This window comes from Callithrix jacchus, chromosome 16 (genome assembly GCF_049354715.1).
Source record: "Callithrix jacchus isolate 240 chromosome 16, calJac240_pri, whole genome shotgun sequence".
Taxonomy (NCBI): Eukaryota; Metazoa; Chordata; class Mammalia; order Primates; family Cebidae; genus Callithrix; species Callithrix jacchus.
Genome location: NC_133517.1, coordinates 27,059,025 through 27,079,723, shown reverse-complemented (window position 1 = coordinate 27,079,723; position 20,699 = coordinate 27,059,025). Strand labels below are relative to the sequence as shown.

Sequence of the window (20,699 nt, the reverse complement as noted above, 5' to 3'; positions counted from 1 at the left end):
TACTAATAGGTTAAACATAAATGTATAGTTTTGAAATTGTGATCGTGAGTAGTGGCATTTGTACCTTTTATAGAATAAGTAACTGCAGAGTCTAAGAACGTTCAGGGGGCATTTAACTGGTTTTATATGGTTAAAATGCAAAATTATGGCATTGAAGTAGAATTGTTGTTATTTCCCAGAGTAAGTGACAGCTGAGGTATTCCGAGTGCTAATGCTTGCAGGGACCCACTGTATATTGGCCTTATCCCTTTTCAGTTGGGCACGCTGTATGTAATCCACAAAGCAAACAAGTGAGCCGACATCATAATGTTTTAATGCTGCATTTGTTTCAAGGGAAACAGAGGAACAATTAAGTAGTTTGCCAGAGTAAACACATGCATCAGGACAATCTCATTCCCTGTCACTAGACTATAGGTTTCAAGTGTTTTATTTGGTTTGGAGACCCATTAAATTACAATTGGGTGGTAAATTATAAGGGAGTACCCTAGTGCTAATTTATTAGATGAAACAGATTCCACAGAAAAGTGATCTATTTCTATTTTACTTCTTTACATAGTTACCTTTTTTAGAAAAGTAATGCCTTTGGTCCTTTTTAATATAAAAAGAAAATGATGACTATTTTTTCTTTGAAAATTAAAATAGATGTCATTGTCTCACATTAGACCTTGTGACTTGATGAACTGTGTAAGAGAAAACATGAAATTTTAAAAACTTCATGTGACTGTTTGGCTGGGAAGGTAAGGCAAGTGACATCTTTTGATAGTACCTATGATGAAGGGATGCCCGAAGTCAAAATGTGAGATGAACTATTTTGAGTCTAAGAAATAGATACAATGGGACTTTTGTGTGAGTGTGTTTCAAAGAAGGTGTCAAGTCATTAGCGCATTAAATAGTGGTGTTATGAATTTGGTACATCTGTCAAATGGAAGGCTTCTTGTCTTTAGGTCTATGGAAATGCAGGATCTAACCAGCCCGCATAGCCGTCTGAGTGGTAGTAGTGAATCCCCCAGTGGCCCCAAACTCGATAACTCTCATATAAATAGTAATTCCATGACTCCCAATGGCACCGAAGGTGAGTGTCTGTCTTCTCACTGTTTACTTTGCACCTTGTTTCTTCATCAGTATATGCTTTGTTATTAGGCGGTTATGATTTCAGTTGTCAAATTCATAAAACTACTGTTATATTTCCCCTTTAAGTAATAATGTGACTTATGAATCAGTATTCATTGTTAGGAGCTTCACACTGTAACATTGCATAGGTTGGTTTTATTTTGCCAAATGCATATACATATAGACACATAGATATTATACATATATGTGTGTATAACACTTTTAACCTTTCAGTATGTTTTATCGTTTTGTTGATCATGTCCACAGTGCATATCAATTTGTGTTGTTCAGCTGTATGAGCAATGAAAACGTGAAATTATTTCCTTTATTTTCCCTTTCGTTATGAAATATAACTGAATTTGTTTAAATGTAAACATTGGACTGGGTTGTTTCTAAATATCAATGAAATAATTTCTGTGCCTAGTGTTCTTATGGCTTTGGCTATGAAAATATAAATAAGTAAAAAGTATTATTTATGAAATACACAGCATCATTTAGGTGATATACACACAATTTATTTACTTAAAGATTAAATAGTATACTTTAAATGTAGAGCAATTATGATTATTTCTGTGTAATTAAAACATGAATATTTACATAAACTTTATATAAATAGAAATACCTACTTTCATCCATGTATTAAGATTAAACATATAAAGTTGTATGTATTGTTGCTACCTGTTATGCAGTCATTCAGGTACTATGCATATTTTTAGAACTTCAACATATGCAAATATATGTTACATATTGCATTATATTTATATCTAGACTATCAAAAAAATATTTCTTCATAGATGATATTTTGCTTATTTATTCATTACTAAGCCTCAGGACCTTGATGACTCAAAGCATACCTTTCACTAGAAGTTCAATGAATTATCCGTGCTAGAATTTCATCCATAGACAAAACTCTTAACCATAATTTCTCAGTCACCATGATCTTTCATCACACAATTAAAAAAAAATTAAATGCTGAAAATTACTGTCCTTTTTGGTGTGATATTCGGATGTGTATTTGTGAAGGCTTTTGAAACGTACAGTGTTACATAATTTTTAATAATAAGAAAAGTATAAAATCAGTTATTTCTGATATGAGATGCTTTGATTTTTATTCCAACAATGATTTTTAAATGTGTCAATATTCTGCATTTTTCTTTTAGCATAAATACATTCATTTCAAGTGTTTATGAAAAATGGGTACTATCAAAAATTGAAACTTTGCTGATGTAGCAAAAAATCTCTGAATGAGATGCCTTTTTATCTGAAACTTTTTTCTTCTCATTTGATAGGCAATCACAGAGAAATTTAAATCACTTATAGTAAAGTAGTTCTAGTGTGTAAGCGGATTTTATAGAACAAATAAAATAAAAGCAAGCAGTCCTTTTTCCTCTTCTTTTGGCCTTTGACTTCAGGTGAAGCATGCCACTGCGGAGTGCAGACTGGGTGTGGGTTTAGTCACCCAGACCACCGCAGGTCCGTGTGCTGGCAGGCCTCATGCGAGAGTCAGCATGCAGGGCAGCCACTGACAGGAGCTGCAGAAGGCCCATAGGTGACCTTTAACAGGCATTTCCATCATTGTGAAGTCCAGATAAGACAATCACTCAAATTAACTTAAAAATAAGGAAGACTAAATATGTTAAAATATTTTGCTCCGTAGAATATACCAGTACATATATGGAAGAGGAATTATAAAATACTAATAGTTAATATTTTTGTATATGAAGAAATGAATAGGAGTAAGAAGTTTTCATTTTCTCAGTATTTTATTGGCAAGTCGTCTCCTATAAAATAAGAATCACGCAGTACTGAAACAGAGTGTGTGTTTAGGGTTATCCCTTAGATGGTATTTTGTGAGTGATGTGTGGTTTGTTTTCTAAGCACATGTTGAGTAATAATATATTTCTGAATATTTACTTTCATAACAATATCACATTCTTATTTAGGAATACTGTATTTTATTAGATTTTTACATAACTAAAATAAGTTCAAACTATTAAAATATTTTCCATAATTATGTGATCTTCTCAATCTATCCGGGAAATAAATAGAATATATTCTTTAACTTAAAAAAATTAATTATTTTATGCCTTGGAAATGAATGTTTTTAGACCTGATTTCAGACACATACACAATTACTCATCTCGCCCTGTTTTCAGGCAATCTTCATTAATGTACTTTACAAGTGTTGTGGTGGTTAGAAAATGAAGTTAGAAGGTATTGATATAAATGAGAATAAATGAAGTTTCTCAATCTACTGGGATATTGTTTTATTTTAGTACTCAATTTGAAAATATGAACCCAAACTTCCCTCACGATCAATGTTACGTGTCCGTTTAGATACATGCAATATTGGAAAGTTCTAGGTTTTTATTCAGTGTATGAATCAGTTTATCATGCTACTTATATGTCTCATATCTATTTCATTCCTCTCTGTCACCACTAGAGGAGTTAAGCTTAAAATTAGTGAATTCATTTATGTCTGGCAAATTTCTCTGGCATATAGTCATTATAGATTTTCCTGTTTCTTCTTTGAAATCTTATTTAGTTGGAAAACAGCAGTGTTTACCGATGAATTAAAGGAATAAAATCAAGAAATTCATTACAATTTAAGAGTCTTTAAAATGTCAATCACCTCCCCTAATTCTACAATGAATATTTCCAGCTACGTATGCCATGATTTATATTTAAGTGACTTTTCTGCAGCCCAATTGGAAATCATCTCAGCCCAATCAAAATTAATTAGGTCAACAGAACTTCCATTTCGTTTACACAGTTGTTGGATTTGCCTGCATTTATATAGGTTATCTTTTTTCACTCAGAGATATTTTTTATTTCCTGCCACCACTTGTTCCTATAATGAGGCTAAGAAAACAAGAAAATCTCCTGTATCAAAAACCATAACTTCATCTGAAGAACAAACAAGAAGGAAATGGAATGGAGAGGCAGAGAATATTAAGTTTCTTCTTAAGTCTGCTGCCAAATTATCATAAGACTCAATGTTTGTAGGTTCTGTACTCACAGGCTAGTGCCTATTTTCATGGTTCATCTAAGGGATAAAAACAGAAAGACACTGAGCTACAGCCTCAAGTACTGTGCTTTTTTGTTTCCTACATGAAACATTCTTCAGTTATAAGCGTTGTTTCAATGTTTCATATTTCAAAACTTTCAATTATTCATATTTTTATACATCCTTCCAATCCCTCTGTGAGTTGTTATTGTTTCAGTTAACCATTGGTTGGTTTCACCCGGTTTATACATCTTTGCAACATAAAAATATAAACAGGTAAAAATAGAAAATAGTAGCATAAATGAATGCTTGACTTGCAATGAGGAAAGCACTGTAGGAAGTGATATGTTTCCAAATGAATTAATGCATATTTTTGTTACTATTAAACAACTCAAGCTTGACCTAGAAGACACTAATGGATGGTTATGAAAACACCAATCACTGTGTGTCTTTCAACTGTTTCCTCTATTCCTTTGGACAGTTAGTCTGCGAGGCCAAGATGGAATAGAAATGTATTATTCTATTCCATGTAGAGAGATTGTGAAAGCATAGATTTTAAGAAATAGGCTTCTTGATGATACTTCTATTAGGTGAGCATCAAATCTGAGAGGATTTGTAGTGTTTGGGCATCTGCGTAAGCCTCTCCACGGTAAAGGCTTTGTGTTGATATTTGTGTTTAAGTGTGAGAAGTAGTTGGGAAAGGTTCGTCGGAAGGATTCAGGCCTGTGGCCCTAAAAGGATTTTTATTTACATATGTAATTAAGGCCTTGTTTGCAAAGCAGTGATTCTTTCCATCTTTGTTTTCTCTGGTTGTCTTAAGTCCATGGGAGCTTAAGACTGGTCAGTTCATATATTGCTGGTTTGAGTGTTTATTTTGGGTTGTCTTGGAGTAAGGAGTGAAGAAGGCCAAAAAAGTGTGAGCAAGCAAAAATCAGAACTCTAATTCTGAGTTTTCTGTATTGTAAACTTAGGCTCAAACTCAAGAAGAAGCTTAAACTTTTCTTGAAACAGATAGATTTGTCTTTAGGTGACACAAAACCAGATGCAATTGGAATCTTCACTGCATGTAGGGTTTCAGGAATTCTGATGGTAATTCAAATAGTAATTTTGAATTGCTATATCAGATTTCCAAGGTGATTACACATACAATCTTGAATTAGGTTAATTAATTTTCTGCATTAAAATTTACTGTGTATTACATATTTTAGGATAATAGGTTCAGCTTTATAAATTATCAGAATGTATTTTAAGCTGTTTCATCAGTTTTACAAAGGTTAGAACACTAGTAAATTATCTGGATTTGTTTTTCTCACTGTCATTTTAATTTAGTAAAATAGAGTGCTGTCTAACTAGATTATTTTTAAGAAATCTGATTTACAAGAAGTATCGAAAGTGGGGCAAATATGTATAAAAGTATGGTTTAAGGCTCTATTTTCTAGGCCATGTTTATATATTTGTGGTGAAATATTCTGTTGTCAATAGAAACATGGTAATATAATGTTATGATTGTTTACATTCTGCACAAGATTTAGGTTCTGGAAGATTAAGGGACATTGTGAATAAGGGAGTTTCTAATGACGTTTTTCGAGTTTGTCTGTAACCACAGAATTGGCCTCTTATAAATTGTTCTGAAACAAAAGCCATGAAAGAATGAACAAGTAACTTGATAGGATTTAGTATTTTCCTATGTTGCATATATAGGAATAATTTTCAAATATCTGTTGCTAATTAATTATAATGCTGGGTAATATTTATTAGTAGCCTATTAGTCACTGTGCTGACCATTCTCTGCTTTGTTTTATTAATCTTTTGGAAAAAAAATGTTTTTAACATTGTCAGAATAATAGCGAAGAGTCTGGGCTCCACTGTTTGCTGCCTGTGTGAACTCAGATAAGTCAGCTTCTGGGTGGCTGTAAAATGGAGATAATAACAGAACTTACATCAGGCTTTCTGATGATGTAACATAAAATTTGTAGCATAATTGAAACTTACAAGTGCTCTATATTTATTAACCGCTATACTATATGTAAATAAGTCCCTTCTACAGTGTGATTTTCATTTTATGCACAAAAAAATCCAAAATGTAGTTAAACACCAAGTTGAAAGGCACATGGATTGTATTTGGTACCACTGGCATGTGCGCTGGTATTTGAATTAAGTTCTGTCTGACTCCAGAGCCTGGAGTCACCATATTATTCTCTGGAGAGAATATGTGATTTGCATCATCTGTAAATGTCTTTTCTAAAGTCTTTTATAAAAATTGGTGCTTTCATTGCTACATTGGTCCCTTCATGGCTGAATAATACCATTCCCTAGCAAGCAGCAGAGCTGTGCAAGAACCAGTGGCAGAGGCTTTGATGACAAAGAACTTCGTTCTAGGATGACTCCTCAGGGTGGTTATAGCCCGGTCTTGAAGGTCTGGTGTGTGTGAGTGTGTAAGATTCCTTTCCGTGGTCCACGTGCACATCGTATTGCATCATTAGGTCAACTTTAAGGGGTTATTTCTTGTTAGTTTTCAAAGCTTTAGACTTAATTATAATTTCATCACCTGTCTGCCTGTGTTAAGCCTCTCTGAAATCAAATCGAGATGGGAAATAATCTCTGCTTTTCATTATAATGGTCATTATCATATGCACATTTGGAATGGGGCAGTATGACTTTGAAATTTAAAAACTGGTGGCAGTTTTTAAGCTCCTGCTTAGAATAAATGTTTTCTACGTCAGAAAATATTTCTACGTAGTTGATAAATTTGGTCACACATTTCTTGTCTTTGAGAACCAAATTATACCAGCCAAGCAACACTATGTTGACATTTGTTGTGGGCTCCATTGGTACAGTAATGATCAAATCTGAGAGTTGAGAGCATGCCTGGGATGTTCTACGATCAATAAGGAGCCCAGTGTGGCTGGAAGAGAACGAAAGAGAAAGAATGGCTGGGAGTAAAAGAAGTAAAGTTAGAGGAATAGAGGGGTGGCGCGTGTGAGCCTGGCATGGTGGCAGATAGGCTGTAGCCTCTCATCTGCAGCTAACTATCTTTCATAGTAAGAATAGGAATGCCAGTGCTGATTGCCTGCAGCCAGCCTTGGGGTTTCTAGAGCTAGGCTTCTTGATAAACTAAGGTCTAGATGTAGACAGCTTTTCCCCATTTCCAATTGCTAATAATACAGAGAATCACAGTTCTGCGGCATCTCTCCCCTCGTTGGGCCAGAACTTTGGTATGAACAGAAATATATCTCCCTGAGAACATCCAATTTTCTGGGAGAAACCTCTGATTCCCTCCGGGGATATATGTGAACATTTAATGATTGGTAGTATTTAGGCAAATTCATATACCTTTGGTCATAGATTCCCTGCTTTAAGTAATTCCTGATTTCTTATGATATCCAAGGATACCTTGGTGTGAGCAGTATATAGATAAAGTGGGGTCTGTTATATTTATTTTTACCTTGCTAACTTGGAATAAGGGCCAAGAGTAATTCATTCTCTTCTCTTTCACTCTAAGCATGTAATAAAAAAACATATATACGTGTTACAAATTTTCTATTTTCCCATTTTTTGCTTTGGGTAGGAAAAAAATTATCTGTCATATATCTGTCTTCGGTGACTGCCAAATATTGTTTTTACTATAGTAGAGAGAAAGCAAGGGTTTATTTTAACTTTTAGGACCCACGATTATTTATAAGTGAGAGGTTATTATGATTACATTCATAGTAATTTGCTAGTTTTATAGATTCTTGGTTTTTTGGTGTTTTTCTTTTACTTTTTTTTCTTTTTTTTTTTTTTTTGGCATGCCTCCAGTATCCCATTATACCAAAAAAAAAAAAAAAAGATATACTCTACCAAACACATTCCAAAAAGGTACATTTATGTACTACTCATAATACAAATTAGGAACATTTTTTCTTAACATTGTAACATGAATCAAAATCTATGTTTACTCATTTTATCATCGCAGTTATTACTAATAAGAGGATTTTAAGAGGAAATAATCTCTTATCAAAATAAAGAATATGAACTGCATTGGCTAAGTTTGTGAGTATATCATATGCCCTCTATATATTTTTATCCTCAAACAATCTTTAGAGTAACTTTTAGGCACCTCATTTTAAAGAGTTTAAGTGACTAGTCTGTGTATACGGCATATTAGCTGTGTTGGGGAAGAGATTCAAAGGCATATCAGGCTGATTTCAAAGCTACATTCTTTACATTTTAAAACATGGACTCCCAAATAACACTGCTTAGGTTACTACCCAAAAAGCTGAGTTCTTGCTGAAATAGTTTATCTTCCCTCAGAAGTGTTTGTGTTACCTTGTCTAAGATTGTGGCCAAGATGAAATATATACAACATTCATTTGTATGTGTGTTTCACCTGGAAGGGTTTCTAAGTTTCTTAAAGGGGGTACATACATGTTCACTCTAGTTTCCTTAGCATCTAATGGAAGGCTTGGCAGTAAAGCCTAATTAAAAAATTATTGAATGAATGCCCCATATTACTAAGCCCATAATGTACATGAATGTTGATAAGAGAGGAGCATTCATTATGTTTATTTGCAATACATTAACAGATTCAATAAGTATCTAAAGCCTGTTTTTCAAATTTTTGAAATTGATTATTTCACAGACAGTTCATATGGTAGCTATGGGCTGTCCATCCACAAAACATCCACAGTCAACATGGTTGCTGGTTTTGAATTTGATTTATAGTGACTGACTTGCTTTTGATCCATAGTAATTAATGGCTTCCTATATAGAAACTTCAACTGTTAGTATATTAATAGTGATGAAGCAACTTCCACATAGTCCAAGACACAACTGAATGATATAAAGATAAGGCAGTTAGTACACTTAGGGTTAGTGTGTAGATAGTAAGATGGTAAAGGAATGATAATTGGAAGTAAACATTTTGTAGGTGAGGAAAAGTTGCAGAAGCAAGAATATATGTGTGTGTGTGTGTGTGTGTGTGTATATGCACACACACATATATATTCACTGCAATAAAGTATATGTGTATATATACATGTGTATATGTGTGTATGTATGTAGTATATCTATAGTGTATATCTACAATGACATTGTTAATTAATTTGAGAAATGTTTAGTAAGTGATTCTGTCTAGAAATATATGAAACTCCATTCTAGTCAAGGAGAAGTTCACTATTTAATGTGATTTACCACCATACTTTAAGAGAAGGGCTATATTCTGCAGAGGAGGAGGATATCTAATCATGACTGAAGTGACTGTGGATTGGGAGGATGCACACTGATGATGCTTAACCTGAGTCCTGAAGGAGAGGTTGGAGAATACTGAGTGACATGCCAGGAAGAAAGAACTTGATTTTTATAGCTGTGGCAAAGACATTCCAAATGGCAGGAGAGGGAGGGGAGGAGGGAGAGGGGGAGAGTGGGAAGGGGGGGGAGAGTGGGAAGGGGGGGAGGAGAGAGAGAGAGAGAGAGAGAGAGAGAGAGAGAGAGAGAGAGTGTGTGCGTGCGCGTGTGTGCGCACGTGTAAGATGAGGAGCATGCACAGAGGTGGGGCTTAGACAGCCAAAGATGATAATGAAGGGCTCTAGAAGTTCAAGAGTTTGGATTCAACTGTATAGGAGCTGTGGGAGCTGAAGGCTTGTAAGTTGGAAAGTGATATGATTGGGTTTGTGTCTTAGAAATGCACTTAGGTAGTATTTTGAGACTGTATTCAAGGGGTAGTGGGCAGTAGGAAAGGACTCCAGGTGAGAAATAATGAAGACATTTTATCTGAAATCATGTGCTTATTTACATATTATCTTTTTCTTAACAAATCTGATACTTGCGTTAAAGAGAGTAATGTGGAAAATGAGTAATACTAGAAATATAGGAAGGCAGCATTGTATGCTTTTGAGAGCAGTTTGTAATCAGACTCACGTGAACTAAAACATAAAAAAAATCACAATTCTGCTGTTTATTCATGGCAACTAACATATGCATTTTGAGAGCAGAGCCGGGAGTTGAGAAAGAGTCCTGAAGCTTCCTGCCTCTGTTTGAAGCTCTGCCGCTTACTAGATGGCAAGTGTGGTGATGAATAATTACTTACCTGCTCTGAGACTCTGCTTCCTGTAAACCGGTCTCTAAAATGAAGATGATAATACTACTTACCTGTACTGTTGCTACAACAGTTAGATGAGTTGGTAAAGCACTTAGAACAGTGTCTACTCCTAGAAAATGCTTAATGTCCATCAGCTATTACTATCTATTACTTCTGAGCCTCAGCGTTCTTTGCTGTAGAATGGCATTGTCCCTAATCATAGAGTGATTATGACAGTCTATTCAAAATACCAAGTGCAGTTATCGGCATCTACTACATGCTCAAAAAATAGCAACCATTATTAAATAATGTTATATTTTTAAAAAGAAACATATCTTCTGGGACTGGTTTCCGTATTATCTCCATGTGAGGAAAGGATATATTCTCCTTCTTTGGGATCCCTCATATCAAGCATGGCCTTTGCAGGTGTTTGGAATACTTGAGGTTCTTAGTAATTACTTGTTCAACTAATACTCAATGTGGGTAGGGATTATGCCTGGATGCCCCTGTGAGATGGTGAAGGATGGGAAAAAGACATGATCTGAGGTGTACATTTGGAAGATTGATTACCTTTTAGGCAAGTAAGCCATTTTGCCACATTGATATGATTGAGGTTATGAGTCTGAGCCAGCTCATCTGCTTCCAATCTTGATGCACTAGTTTATTTTACCACCTGCTAATTTGCAACATACACTGATATGCTTTTATTTAGTGCCCTGGTATTCTCGGATCTTCTTATTGCTGTGCCGTTTGCTGATTGTCGAGATCTGTATCAGAGGAATGATTAAGGATGATAAAACTCTATTCGGAAAACATTGGACTTTCTGGCTGATTTTTAAAAGATATGGCAAGTAAAGAAACATGAAACTAACTGTGTTACCATGGACTATTTAACATCTTTAAGCTGCAGTTTCCTCATCTATAAAATGACACAATAATAATAAATATCTCATAAAGTTGTCATGAGGAATAAACAAGCTATTGCTTGTAAAGTGCTTAGCAAAATGCATAGCATATAGTAGGTGCTTAATAAATATCAACTACATTTAAAATTCTTACTCCTCCATTCTAAAAGTGTACTTTAAGATTGCCTGTGTCAGAAATTTAGAATGTTGTATTGCTGTCTGGATTTTTTTTTGTCGGCACAATCTTTTCATACTGCTGGGCCATGCTTCCATTATTATAATAAGCTAAAAATATTTTGATCTCACTTTGGTTTTTATATATAATATGTATCTGTTAAAAGTCATTAAATGGCACATTTAAGATTTATGCATTTAGGTTATATATAAATTTTACTTTAAAAAGAGCCATAAGCAAATTGAACTCTAGTTAATGATATGAATGCTGAAGTGTTTAGGGGAAGTATATTATATCTGCAACTTCCTTTGAAATACATAAAAATAAGATGGTTTTTCTGAAGGATAGATTCAGAAAAGTGGATATAGTAACATGCTAATTGTAGAGTCTAGGCGATAGGTGTTCACTGTGTAGTTCTTTCAGCTTTCCTGTCTGTGTGATAAATTTTATAATATAGTGTTGGGGGGAAAAGGAAGCAAATATTTTTTTAGTTTTTACTGTATACAAGTAACTCTGCCAGATACTAGAAGAAATACAGAGACGTGTATGGTACTGCCCTTGTGTTAAAGTTGATTATACCAATTGGGTCATTTTTGTCATACCCAACTGTACTAGTTTGTTTTCTGTTGCTTATAACAGAATGCTTGAAACAAGGTAATTTATAAAGAAAAGGAATTTATTTCTTACGGTTATGAAGGCTGAGTCGAAGGTCAAGGGATGGCATCTGGTGAGGGCCTTCTTGCTAGTGGGGACTCTGCAGAATTCCAAGGTGATACAGAGTGTCACATGGGGAGGGCATGGAGCATGCTAACATGCTAGCTCAGGTCTCCCTTCCTCTTCTTATAAAGCCACCAGCTCCCCTCCCCTGATCAACCATTAATCCATGAATCTATTAGTCCATGAATGGAGTAATGCATTCCTGAGGGTGGAGCGCTTGTGATCCAATTACCTTTCAAAATTCCCACCTTTCAGTACTGACACAATGGGGATTAAGTTTCAAAATGAGTTTTGGAGGGAACAAATATTCAACCCATAGTACCAACTAAATCAGTTGAAGGAGTAGGGGAAGAAAATACTTGGGGAACAAAGCACCAGCTCCAAGAGCTGAATTTTCTTCAAGCCCAGCTGCTGAAATGGCCTCCTGTAATCTTCAAACCACTTTACCTAGTTACTACTGAAACAACCTGCCAAGACTCCAAGACTAATTTACATACTGCCTCCAGTTACCAGTCAGAGCTTCTGTAATGCCAAGGAGCTTTTCAAAACAAAATGTACCATTTCTCTTTCTAATGAAACCTCCAACCTTCTCTTTGTTCTTAGGACATACTGAACACCATCCTGGTCTGTGTGTGTGTTCTGAATTGCAATTCTGAGATTTCCAAACAAACAAAATATTTAGAGATTTGTCTCCATATTTTATGTTCACTGTGACACCGGTCTTAAGGAACTCACAAGCTGGTTGAGGAAGATGAAACTTTTTAGACATTTGCAAAAACTAAAAGGTAATATAACAAATAAACTATGAGGACTAGAATTTTCAGTCTGTGGCTTACACTTCCCCAGTAGTTGGAGAGCTAGTACCAAAGGTCTGCAAATTCAAAAGCTTTGTCTGCAGCGTGAGGAAATTAGCGGGCCAAATATATATTTAACTCTTTAACATATTGATATTCTGTTATGTTTATTAAAATACACATTTTTTTTGTCTACAAATTCACAGTAGGTTTTTGTCATACAGTTAATCAATAGATTAAAAATAAACTCTCATTGGGGTTCTGAAATATTCTGGTGTTAGAAAGAGGACTTCATTCTCAAGAAGGTTAGAAGCCATGGATCTGAACAAAAGTACTCTCAGAGTACAGAAGAAAGAGCTCTTCAGCTTGCTAAGGTCTGGCCAGGCTTCAAGGAGGAGGTGGAATCTGAGCTGAGTACTGGGAAATGGGTAGAATTTGAATAGGTGGAGAAGAAATGGAATGCATTCTAAATGAGGAAACAATACAAACAAAGGTAGGATAGTTTGGGAGACTGTGAGGAGACCAGTTTAGCTGAAGAAGGAATTGATAATAGATAAAGTTGGAAGGATCAGTTGGAGCCAAATTGTGGAGGACCCTGAATAGTAAGCTAAGGAATTTGGACTTCATCCTGGAGACCAGTTTAGCTGAAGAAGGACTTGATAATAGATAAGGTTGGAAGGATCAGTTGGAGCCAAATTGTGGAGGACCCTGAATAGTAAGCTGAGGAATTTGGACTTCATCCTGGAGCCAGTAGAGAAGCCACTGAATATTTTGAGCAAGGGACTGATTCAGTGGATGTGTTTTTGGTATTAATCTGACAGCAGTTGCAAGGATGGATTGGATTGCGGGGAGAGATGAGCATTAGTATGGAGGCTCATGTAATCAGCCCAGATTGTATGTGTTAGAAAACTGAGCTAGTGTGGCAAGAATGAGCTGTAAAGCATAAAGGAACATGGAGTTGTAAGAAACATTTCAAAAGAGCAGTTGCAATTTACCATATATTATTTCTTTTACAAAAAAAGTCAATTAGTCTAGACTGCCCCGTAAGTCATTGCACATGCTGATATTAATATATGCTGTACTTTCCATGAATAGCAGGTTTTGAAATGGACTAATATTTCTTCTTGGCCATGTATGTATACCCTTAAATTCAAGTTTAGTCTGGATGTGTTTACTTGGTTTTCTTAAGATTATACCACCTGTGATATTTTGAAGAACTGTTTTTTCTGCCCTCCTTTAAGACAAAGAAGACGACCTTAACTTTACTCTTTGGAGAGATAATGATCATATGCCCACTACATAGCCAATCCAAACATAAAGGAATGTCTTGGTTTTTAAATGGGAAATAACTCAAGGAAACACATTTAGTTCATGGATATATGCACTTTTAGATGAAGCAGAAATAATCAAATGGATACTCAATTAATTCAATCATGCATTTAGACTAAGATGTCAAATATATAAATTAACAACATTGCAGTTTTCCACATTCATATTTTATGCAGCAATTTTATTCTCTTCACATCTTTCTCAATGTCCCTTTTTAAATCATTTGACACAGTTTCTAAAAACACATCTCTACTTATGCTTCATGGTTTGAGAAAGAGACTCATTAAATCTGTGAGTGATACTGTCTCATTGAATCCTAGCCATAATGTACCATTGCATGGCTGTGCTTTTGTGATCCTCTGCAGTGTAATTGTGTTGCTTTATAAAGGATTATTTTAAGGTTTATTTGCAGCAATAACCAGCATTTGCTTTTGTGTGGTCACATCCCATGAATTATTATAAATTTATGGAAATTTATTTACCTTTCTTTTTACTGATTCAGGTGGGATTCTCTCTAAAAATACAAAAATTTCAGTAATTGATAGTTTATGCTAATGTGTCTTCTTCAAATAGTACCTTTCTCAAAATAACATAACCGACGCATGTCCTGTAAATGAGACACTTTGCAAGAACCTGCATATAAGTAGACTGAGTGATGATTTGGAAGGAATAAGATGACATCTTGATTTTAGCATAAACAGTGTTTTTCATTGTCTTGTGCAATGTGCCTAGTAGTATGAAGTTAGTTGTAACCTGTTTTTGAAGTCAGTTTATCTTTATCCATTCCCTCAATAAATACTGAGTTCCAACTGCAAGCCAAACATTGGACTAAGTTCTGTAGAGATAGAATCATGTAAATTAAAAAAAAAATGTAGCTGAGCTTTTTTGGTCTTAGAGAATCTTTTTTGGGTTATGAAGCAGTTTATCATATATTGAAATGGATAAGACTTTCCCTAAAATGAGGTAGATATATATTCTAAGGAGGTACAAATGCAGACATAGTTCAAGGAATAAGAAACCACCCCTAATACTTACTAGATCAGAGAAGACTTAAGGAAACAGGTGGGATTTTAGTAGAACCTTGAAGAAACTGTGGGATTTAGTCATGTGTAAAATTTGTCGAATATTCAATGTCAGAGGGAAGAGCACTACAAAACTGTAGATTTGAGGAGGCATTAAACATCTTAGGAGGCCAGTTGTTTTAAGTAATGCCCAATGTATGGAAAGATGATTCTTTATAAATGGGGATAATAGTGTCACATAAGAAAGTTGGGACTATTAGATAGATTATGTATTTTTTCAGTACTCTTATATTCTTGCAGATTACTCTTTGTTATGCAAATATAAAGTTTATGAAAGAAATGAAATAGATAATAAGGCAAAAAAAAAAAAAAAAAAGGAAAAGCTCTGTGTCAGAGTATAGGGGGCCTTAAATACATGATTAGGGATTGGGAGCTTAATTCAGAAGAAAGTGGAGAGCCTGCTGAAGACCCCAGAGCCGGGGGATGACTCATGCACATCTAAATTATAGAAAGATGAATATCTGTTTCCAAAGCAGGGAGAATCGAGGCTGAAAGTCCAATTTGCTAACTTTCACAAGAGAAGAGGCAGTAGGTAATATAGGATAGTGGCTGTGAAATTAGGAAGAAGAGGTTTGTAAAATATAAGAGTGGTGAAAATTATAGACTGGCCAGGACAGGAATGATTGTGAGAGAAAATTCAGACAAGTAAGAAGGAGGTGAAATTATAGAACCACAGAGTAGGCAAAGGAACAAAACCTGGAGAAAAATAAATACATGGAGAAAAAGAGAACTATTGCTGCGTGACATTGAATAATGATTTTTTAAAAAGTGTCAAGGAATAAGGCTCATTCTACAGAATTGAGGAAAATTAGAATAAAGAAGAGTTTGAATTGGACAATTCAAATTGGGAAAGTCTTATTGACACTGCTCAAGGATAGGAAACTTCCGTTGAAAATAATCCATGAAAAACTGGGAAATCTTGCAGGAAGATGAAGGATTTAATGAAACATCAACATTCTTTAGAAAATAGTTGGTGCGGAAGTGCCAAATATGGTGGGGGATGAGGTATGTCTCAGGAGCTTAAGGAACGTAGAAAAAAAATCAGTGGAAACTGTTTCAGACAGTTGTCAAGAGATGGAAAACGGGGACTGGCAAGCAACAGGGTGACTCAAAAGAATAAAGACAGAACACAACCAAGTGGAGGTGGCCAGCATGCTGTGATCTGTTCTGCTATACTCATCCATCTGGAACAGCAGTAGAACAGTGAACAATGAGAGATTGCCCATCCTGAGATTAAAATTTGGCAAAAAAAAATAAAATGCTAGGAGAAATGAGAGCACACAGCATCTTAGGATGGGTGCTAGACATGACTGGCTCTGGGTTTCAGGCTAGGAAAGGGAGGCTGTGAAGCAAGAGTGGGAGAATAGATAAGGATTTGGAAAGATGGGATATTCTGATGAAGGGTAATAGCAAGTAAGTGAATGAATGAGGTGAAAGGTGATATTTCGAGGAGGTAATGCAATTCCAGGCATGGATGCAGTTGAACATTTTAATAACTAAAATTGAATCAATGTAAGTCTTGTTGAAGTGGAAGAGATGAAGGAATAATAAAGAATGGGAAAAGGATGGTGTATTGAGTTTCTGAAGTCGCTGCATAATATAGTATGAAACAAAACTAAAAGGAAGACTGAGTTTGTGCCAAGCAAAGGCAAGCTGTGCTTATTCTAACAGTTTGAGAAAAGTGGTAAGACGAGCTTAGATGCTGCTTGGGAGGGACGGCAGCTTGCCCAGGCTGCTGCCTTCCCTGCGTGTTGCGGTGTGAATTCTTTATGATACACAGGCTGGCTCCTAGTACAGCAGGCAGAACTGTCCTTTGTGGGTAAACTTGCTTTAAAACAGCCCACTTAATTTATGGTGAAAAAATATAACAAATTAAATGGACTGAATATTTGTTTCTTCTGAATGGTCTGTCATCTTCTGCATCTGCAGAAGTCCTGCATGACTGCAACCTTCAAAGTGTAAGCAGAAGTTGCCTGATGAGCATATACTCATGATGTGATGGGTTAGTGGCATGATACTGATAGCTAATGTCACCAAGCTCCAATGGTCTGATAAATAAATCCACACTAAAATTTATGATGAAGAAAGATGGGTTTCTCATTATGATGGGCCAGCCTCCCCTAAAGAATGCCAGAAAAAGATAGCCACATTTTCTCCTGGAATTCTTGATTACAATTACCATATACACCAGTCTTCTTTTAGCCTCTTTCTTCAGAAGGTATACACTGCCTTATAATGACCAATAAATAAGTTTTTTCTTATAACCACAATTTGATTTTTTTTCTAATCAAATTGTATTTCTTTCTATATGTGAAGGTCCTGCCTTCATGAGTTATTTCCAAGGTACCTTGCTTGATTTTGGCTCCCTTGAAGGGTAGCCTCATGCTGATCTTAGACACATCTCTTCACTTTGGATTCTTCTTTCTTTTAAAGGGAGGCTTAATTTTAATGTGAAGTTCATGATACATTTGGAACCCAGTTAGCTATATCTTAAGAAAAGCTTTGATTTGTCATAAAGAGACACTACAGTGATAGAGTGACTATAAAAGCATGGGCCCTGGACTTAGCACAGTGTGGAATGATTTAGAAGCATTTATCCCTTTTTATTCTCACCTTAGTATTCCCCCACGCTTACAGATGAGGAAGCCGAGGCATACAGAAATTAACTAACCACCATATTCATACTGTTAAATGCAAAGCTAGACTGAAATTCAATTGATAATTCCAAAGCTAGTGCTTTTAACTGTTTATTAAATATCATTGCTGGTATTTTTCCCTAGGAGAAAGGAGGAAGGCATTCAGCCGAACAGAGATAGAATATTGCTACTGCTACTTTTAATGATGATGATGAATATAGTTTTAGCTCCTACTTTATACCAGGTACTTTATATACATTTTTATAAATTCTTATTTTATTCTTATAATGTAGATATAATTTTTAAAAATTTTACATGGAGATAATTAGGATCAAGGAGATTAAATAACTTTAGAAAGCCTTATAGCAGGTAACTAGATTCTCTGACTTGAAGACCAAAGCTCAAAGGCATTGTTGGAGGGAAGACTGTGTCATATCTAGAGAGAAGCAAGTTTCCCAGCATCGCTCAGGCCTACAGTGAATGGTTAAGTGAAGGAGTTGGTAGGACAGGGAGATTTAAGGGATAAAGGGCATTGTTTTGCATATTTTTAAAGGAGGAATAGATTTTTAAGGATCACATGGAATATTGGGAACTTAGAGTAGTAGAAAAAGAGACCCATGTGGTGGCAAAAGAGAACAAAAGTTGCTGTTTTCTAATAGACTGCAGTTATATAATGAGTAGTATGGTGGAGATAAACTAATCCTTGTTATTTAGAAGTGAAGAGATCATTCATAGTTTTTCCTTTGTAGATGGGTGGCTTAGATGGGATAGTTGTTCTCAGATGTTACAGTACCTTAAAACCTCTAAGACCAAGAAAACTCAGTGTATGTTTTTAAATTCAAAGCCTTGGAGAGATGCTCTATTACATCATCTACAGCATATTTATAAATGTGGTGGTGCTAGTGGGAATGGGATGGATACAATTTTGGTGGCCAGAGATTATTCTTGTCTTTTTACCTCTCTGGTGGGTATATGTTTGGCTATAGCCAAGCAAGAAGTAGTCTCTGTTTCTTTGGCTTTCATTCAGAAACTATTTTACATTACAATAAATCCCCAGTCTTTAGCATGGGGTCCCTAGTGATCAAAGTATTCAATTACAGTACCTGATAAAATCATGAATGTCCTGGTAGTTATTTTATGTACATCCTCTTCTCCTCAACAGTGAGCCTTTTAAAAAACTGGGTTCATTGGGAAAAGGGAGTCTTTATTCCTTAGTGTATAGATGGATATGTTTGAACAATGTTGAAAAGCAGTGTTATTGGGGCCTAAAAGTATCCTCTTCCTTTCCTTTCTAATCTTTTTGCCTAGTTTTAATGGATTTCAAGTATAATTGAATGTGTCTCTTGGGAGTGAGGGCTACATTCGATTAAGCTAATCATATGGAGACTAGCTGGTGTCACTTTTAGGGGTACAGGAATAGGAGTGGTTTTGGTATAGTCAAGCTTTCACAAAGTGATTCCATCTACAGAATCTGACTCAAAGACCTTAGATTTGACAAAGACTTGGAAGTTATCTTGATTGACATCTCACAGAGTGGAACCATTTTTTCTTCACGTTGTTTCCTGACAGTTGGGCATGAAACTTCCATGTGAGAACTTCTAGCAAGTTCACTAGGCTGGGAGCCCTAAGACTGTAGGAGAGCAGGGACTTTGCTTTCCACTGTCTCCCCAGTGTGTGGCACTGTGCCCCAGCAGCCTTGTTGTGGAGTAGCTTATACTATTGAAAAGTCTCACTTTTTTTTTTAATTGCATTTTAGGTTTTGGGGTACATGTGCAGAACATGCAAGATAGTTGCATAGGTACACCTGTGGCAATGTGTTTTGCTGCCTTCCTCCCCTTCACCCACATTTGGCATTTAATACCATTTCTTCAAGCTTTATTTAGTCAGGGGCCTTGGAGTTAAAAACATCCCAAATTAAATCTTATTTCTACCCCTTACCATGGGTCTTTGGGTGACTTCTCTGGTTTTAATGTGTGCTTGGGAAACAAGAAGATAATACTGACAAGGGAGTTTGTCTATTCTGAGACCTATCTGTAGAGTTGGTTAAAAGGATAAATTATGCTGTCTGTAAATAACTGACCCATAATAGGCACTTCACAGGACCTGTTTCCATGGCACCTAATTCTAATCTTTTGCTTAGCATGTTGTATTTGATTCTGAGTTCAGAATCTCAGTGGTGATCTGTCTGGCAGAGAGTGAAATAGAATGATTGCTTTATGTGTATGGGGCATTATATGAGATTTTTGTGTGTGTATGTTTTTTAAGGAGGTAAGGCATGATGTGAACAGCTAAGTAGGAAACTTGGAAACTGTGCAGTATCAGCCTTTCCTGAAACGATGTAATGGTGATGAAAAGCAAAATCATTAGGTTGTCTGGTGGCATGGAGAGAGAAGGGAAATACAGGCTTATGTCAGAATTTTTTTTAGCATCGACAAAGACTTCTAAACCCAAAACAACTGGCAGAAAAGTGAAAACTTCGGTTACAGCTTCAGTTACACCATTGTTTGGTCTACATGGAAACAATCAGGGTGATTTCCATTAGCCTCACCATTGTTGTTGTTTTCCGAAGCTGTTTAGAAGTCATCTGAATAATTATTGTTTTCAAAAGTGATCATCTGATGCGTGTGTTTATAATGCTTATTTTAAAACTACTCATTATGCATTGGTAGAATATTTGGAGATCCAGAAGTTATGAGAATTTGTCTTTTCGCTGGTGTTTATAACAGACTGGTGATGTTGAGAGAAGGAAAAGCTGCATTTTCTCCATCATCTTTTCCCACTTCAGAATGTATTTACTTTATAAGAGAGTCCTCCCCAAATATTCTCTTGTGGGAGCCTTTGTTTTAGGAAGCATGTCACTGATGTTTAGGCATCCCTTAAAATCTT

The 20,699-nt window shown here is 35.7% G+C and overlaps 1 protein-coding gene across 30 annotated transcripts in view; it reads left to right on the top strand.

The window, feature by feature from the left end:
- EYA1 (EYA transcriptional coactivator and phosphatase 1) overlaps positions 1–20,699 on the top strand; it is a 340,201-nt gene that overhangs the window by 187,129 nt on the left and 132,373 nt on the right. For 15 of the 30 annotated variants that reach the window (XM_054246730.2, XM_054246734.2, XM_078353590.1 and 12 more), the window contains one exon: positions 945–1,072. The exons of the other annotated variants lie outside the window; for them this stretch is intronic. In XM_054246730.2, coding sequence (XP_054102705.1) covers positions 945–1,072 — 128 coding nt within the window. The remainder of the gene's footprint in view (positions 1–944; positions 1,073–20,699) is intronic. 30 annotated transcript variants of the gene reach the window in all.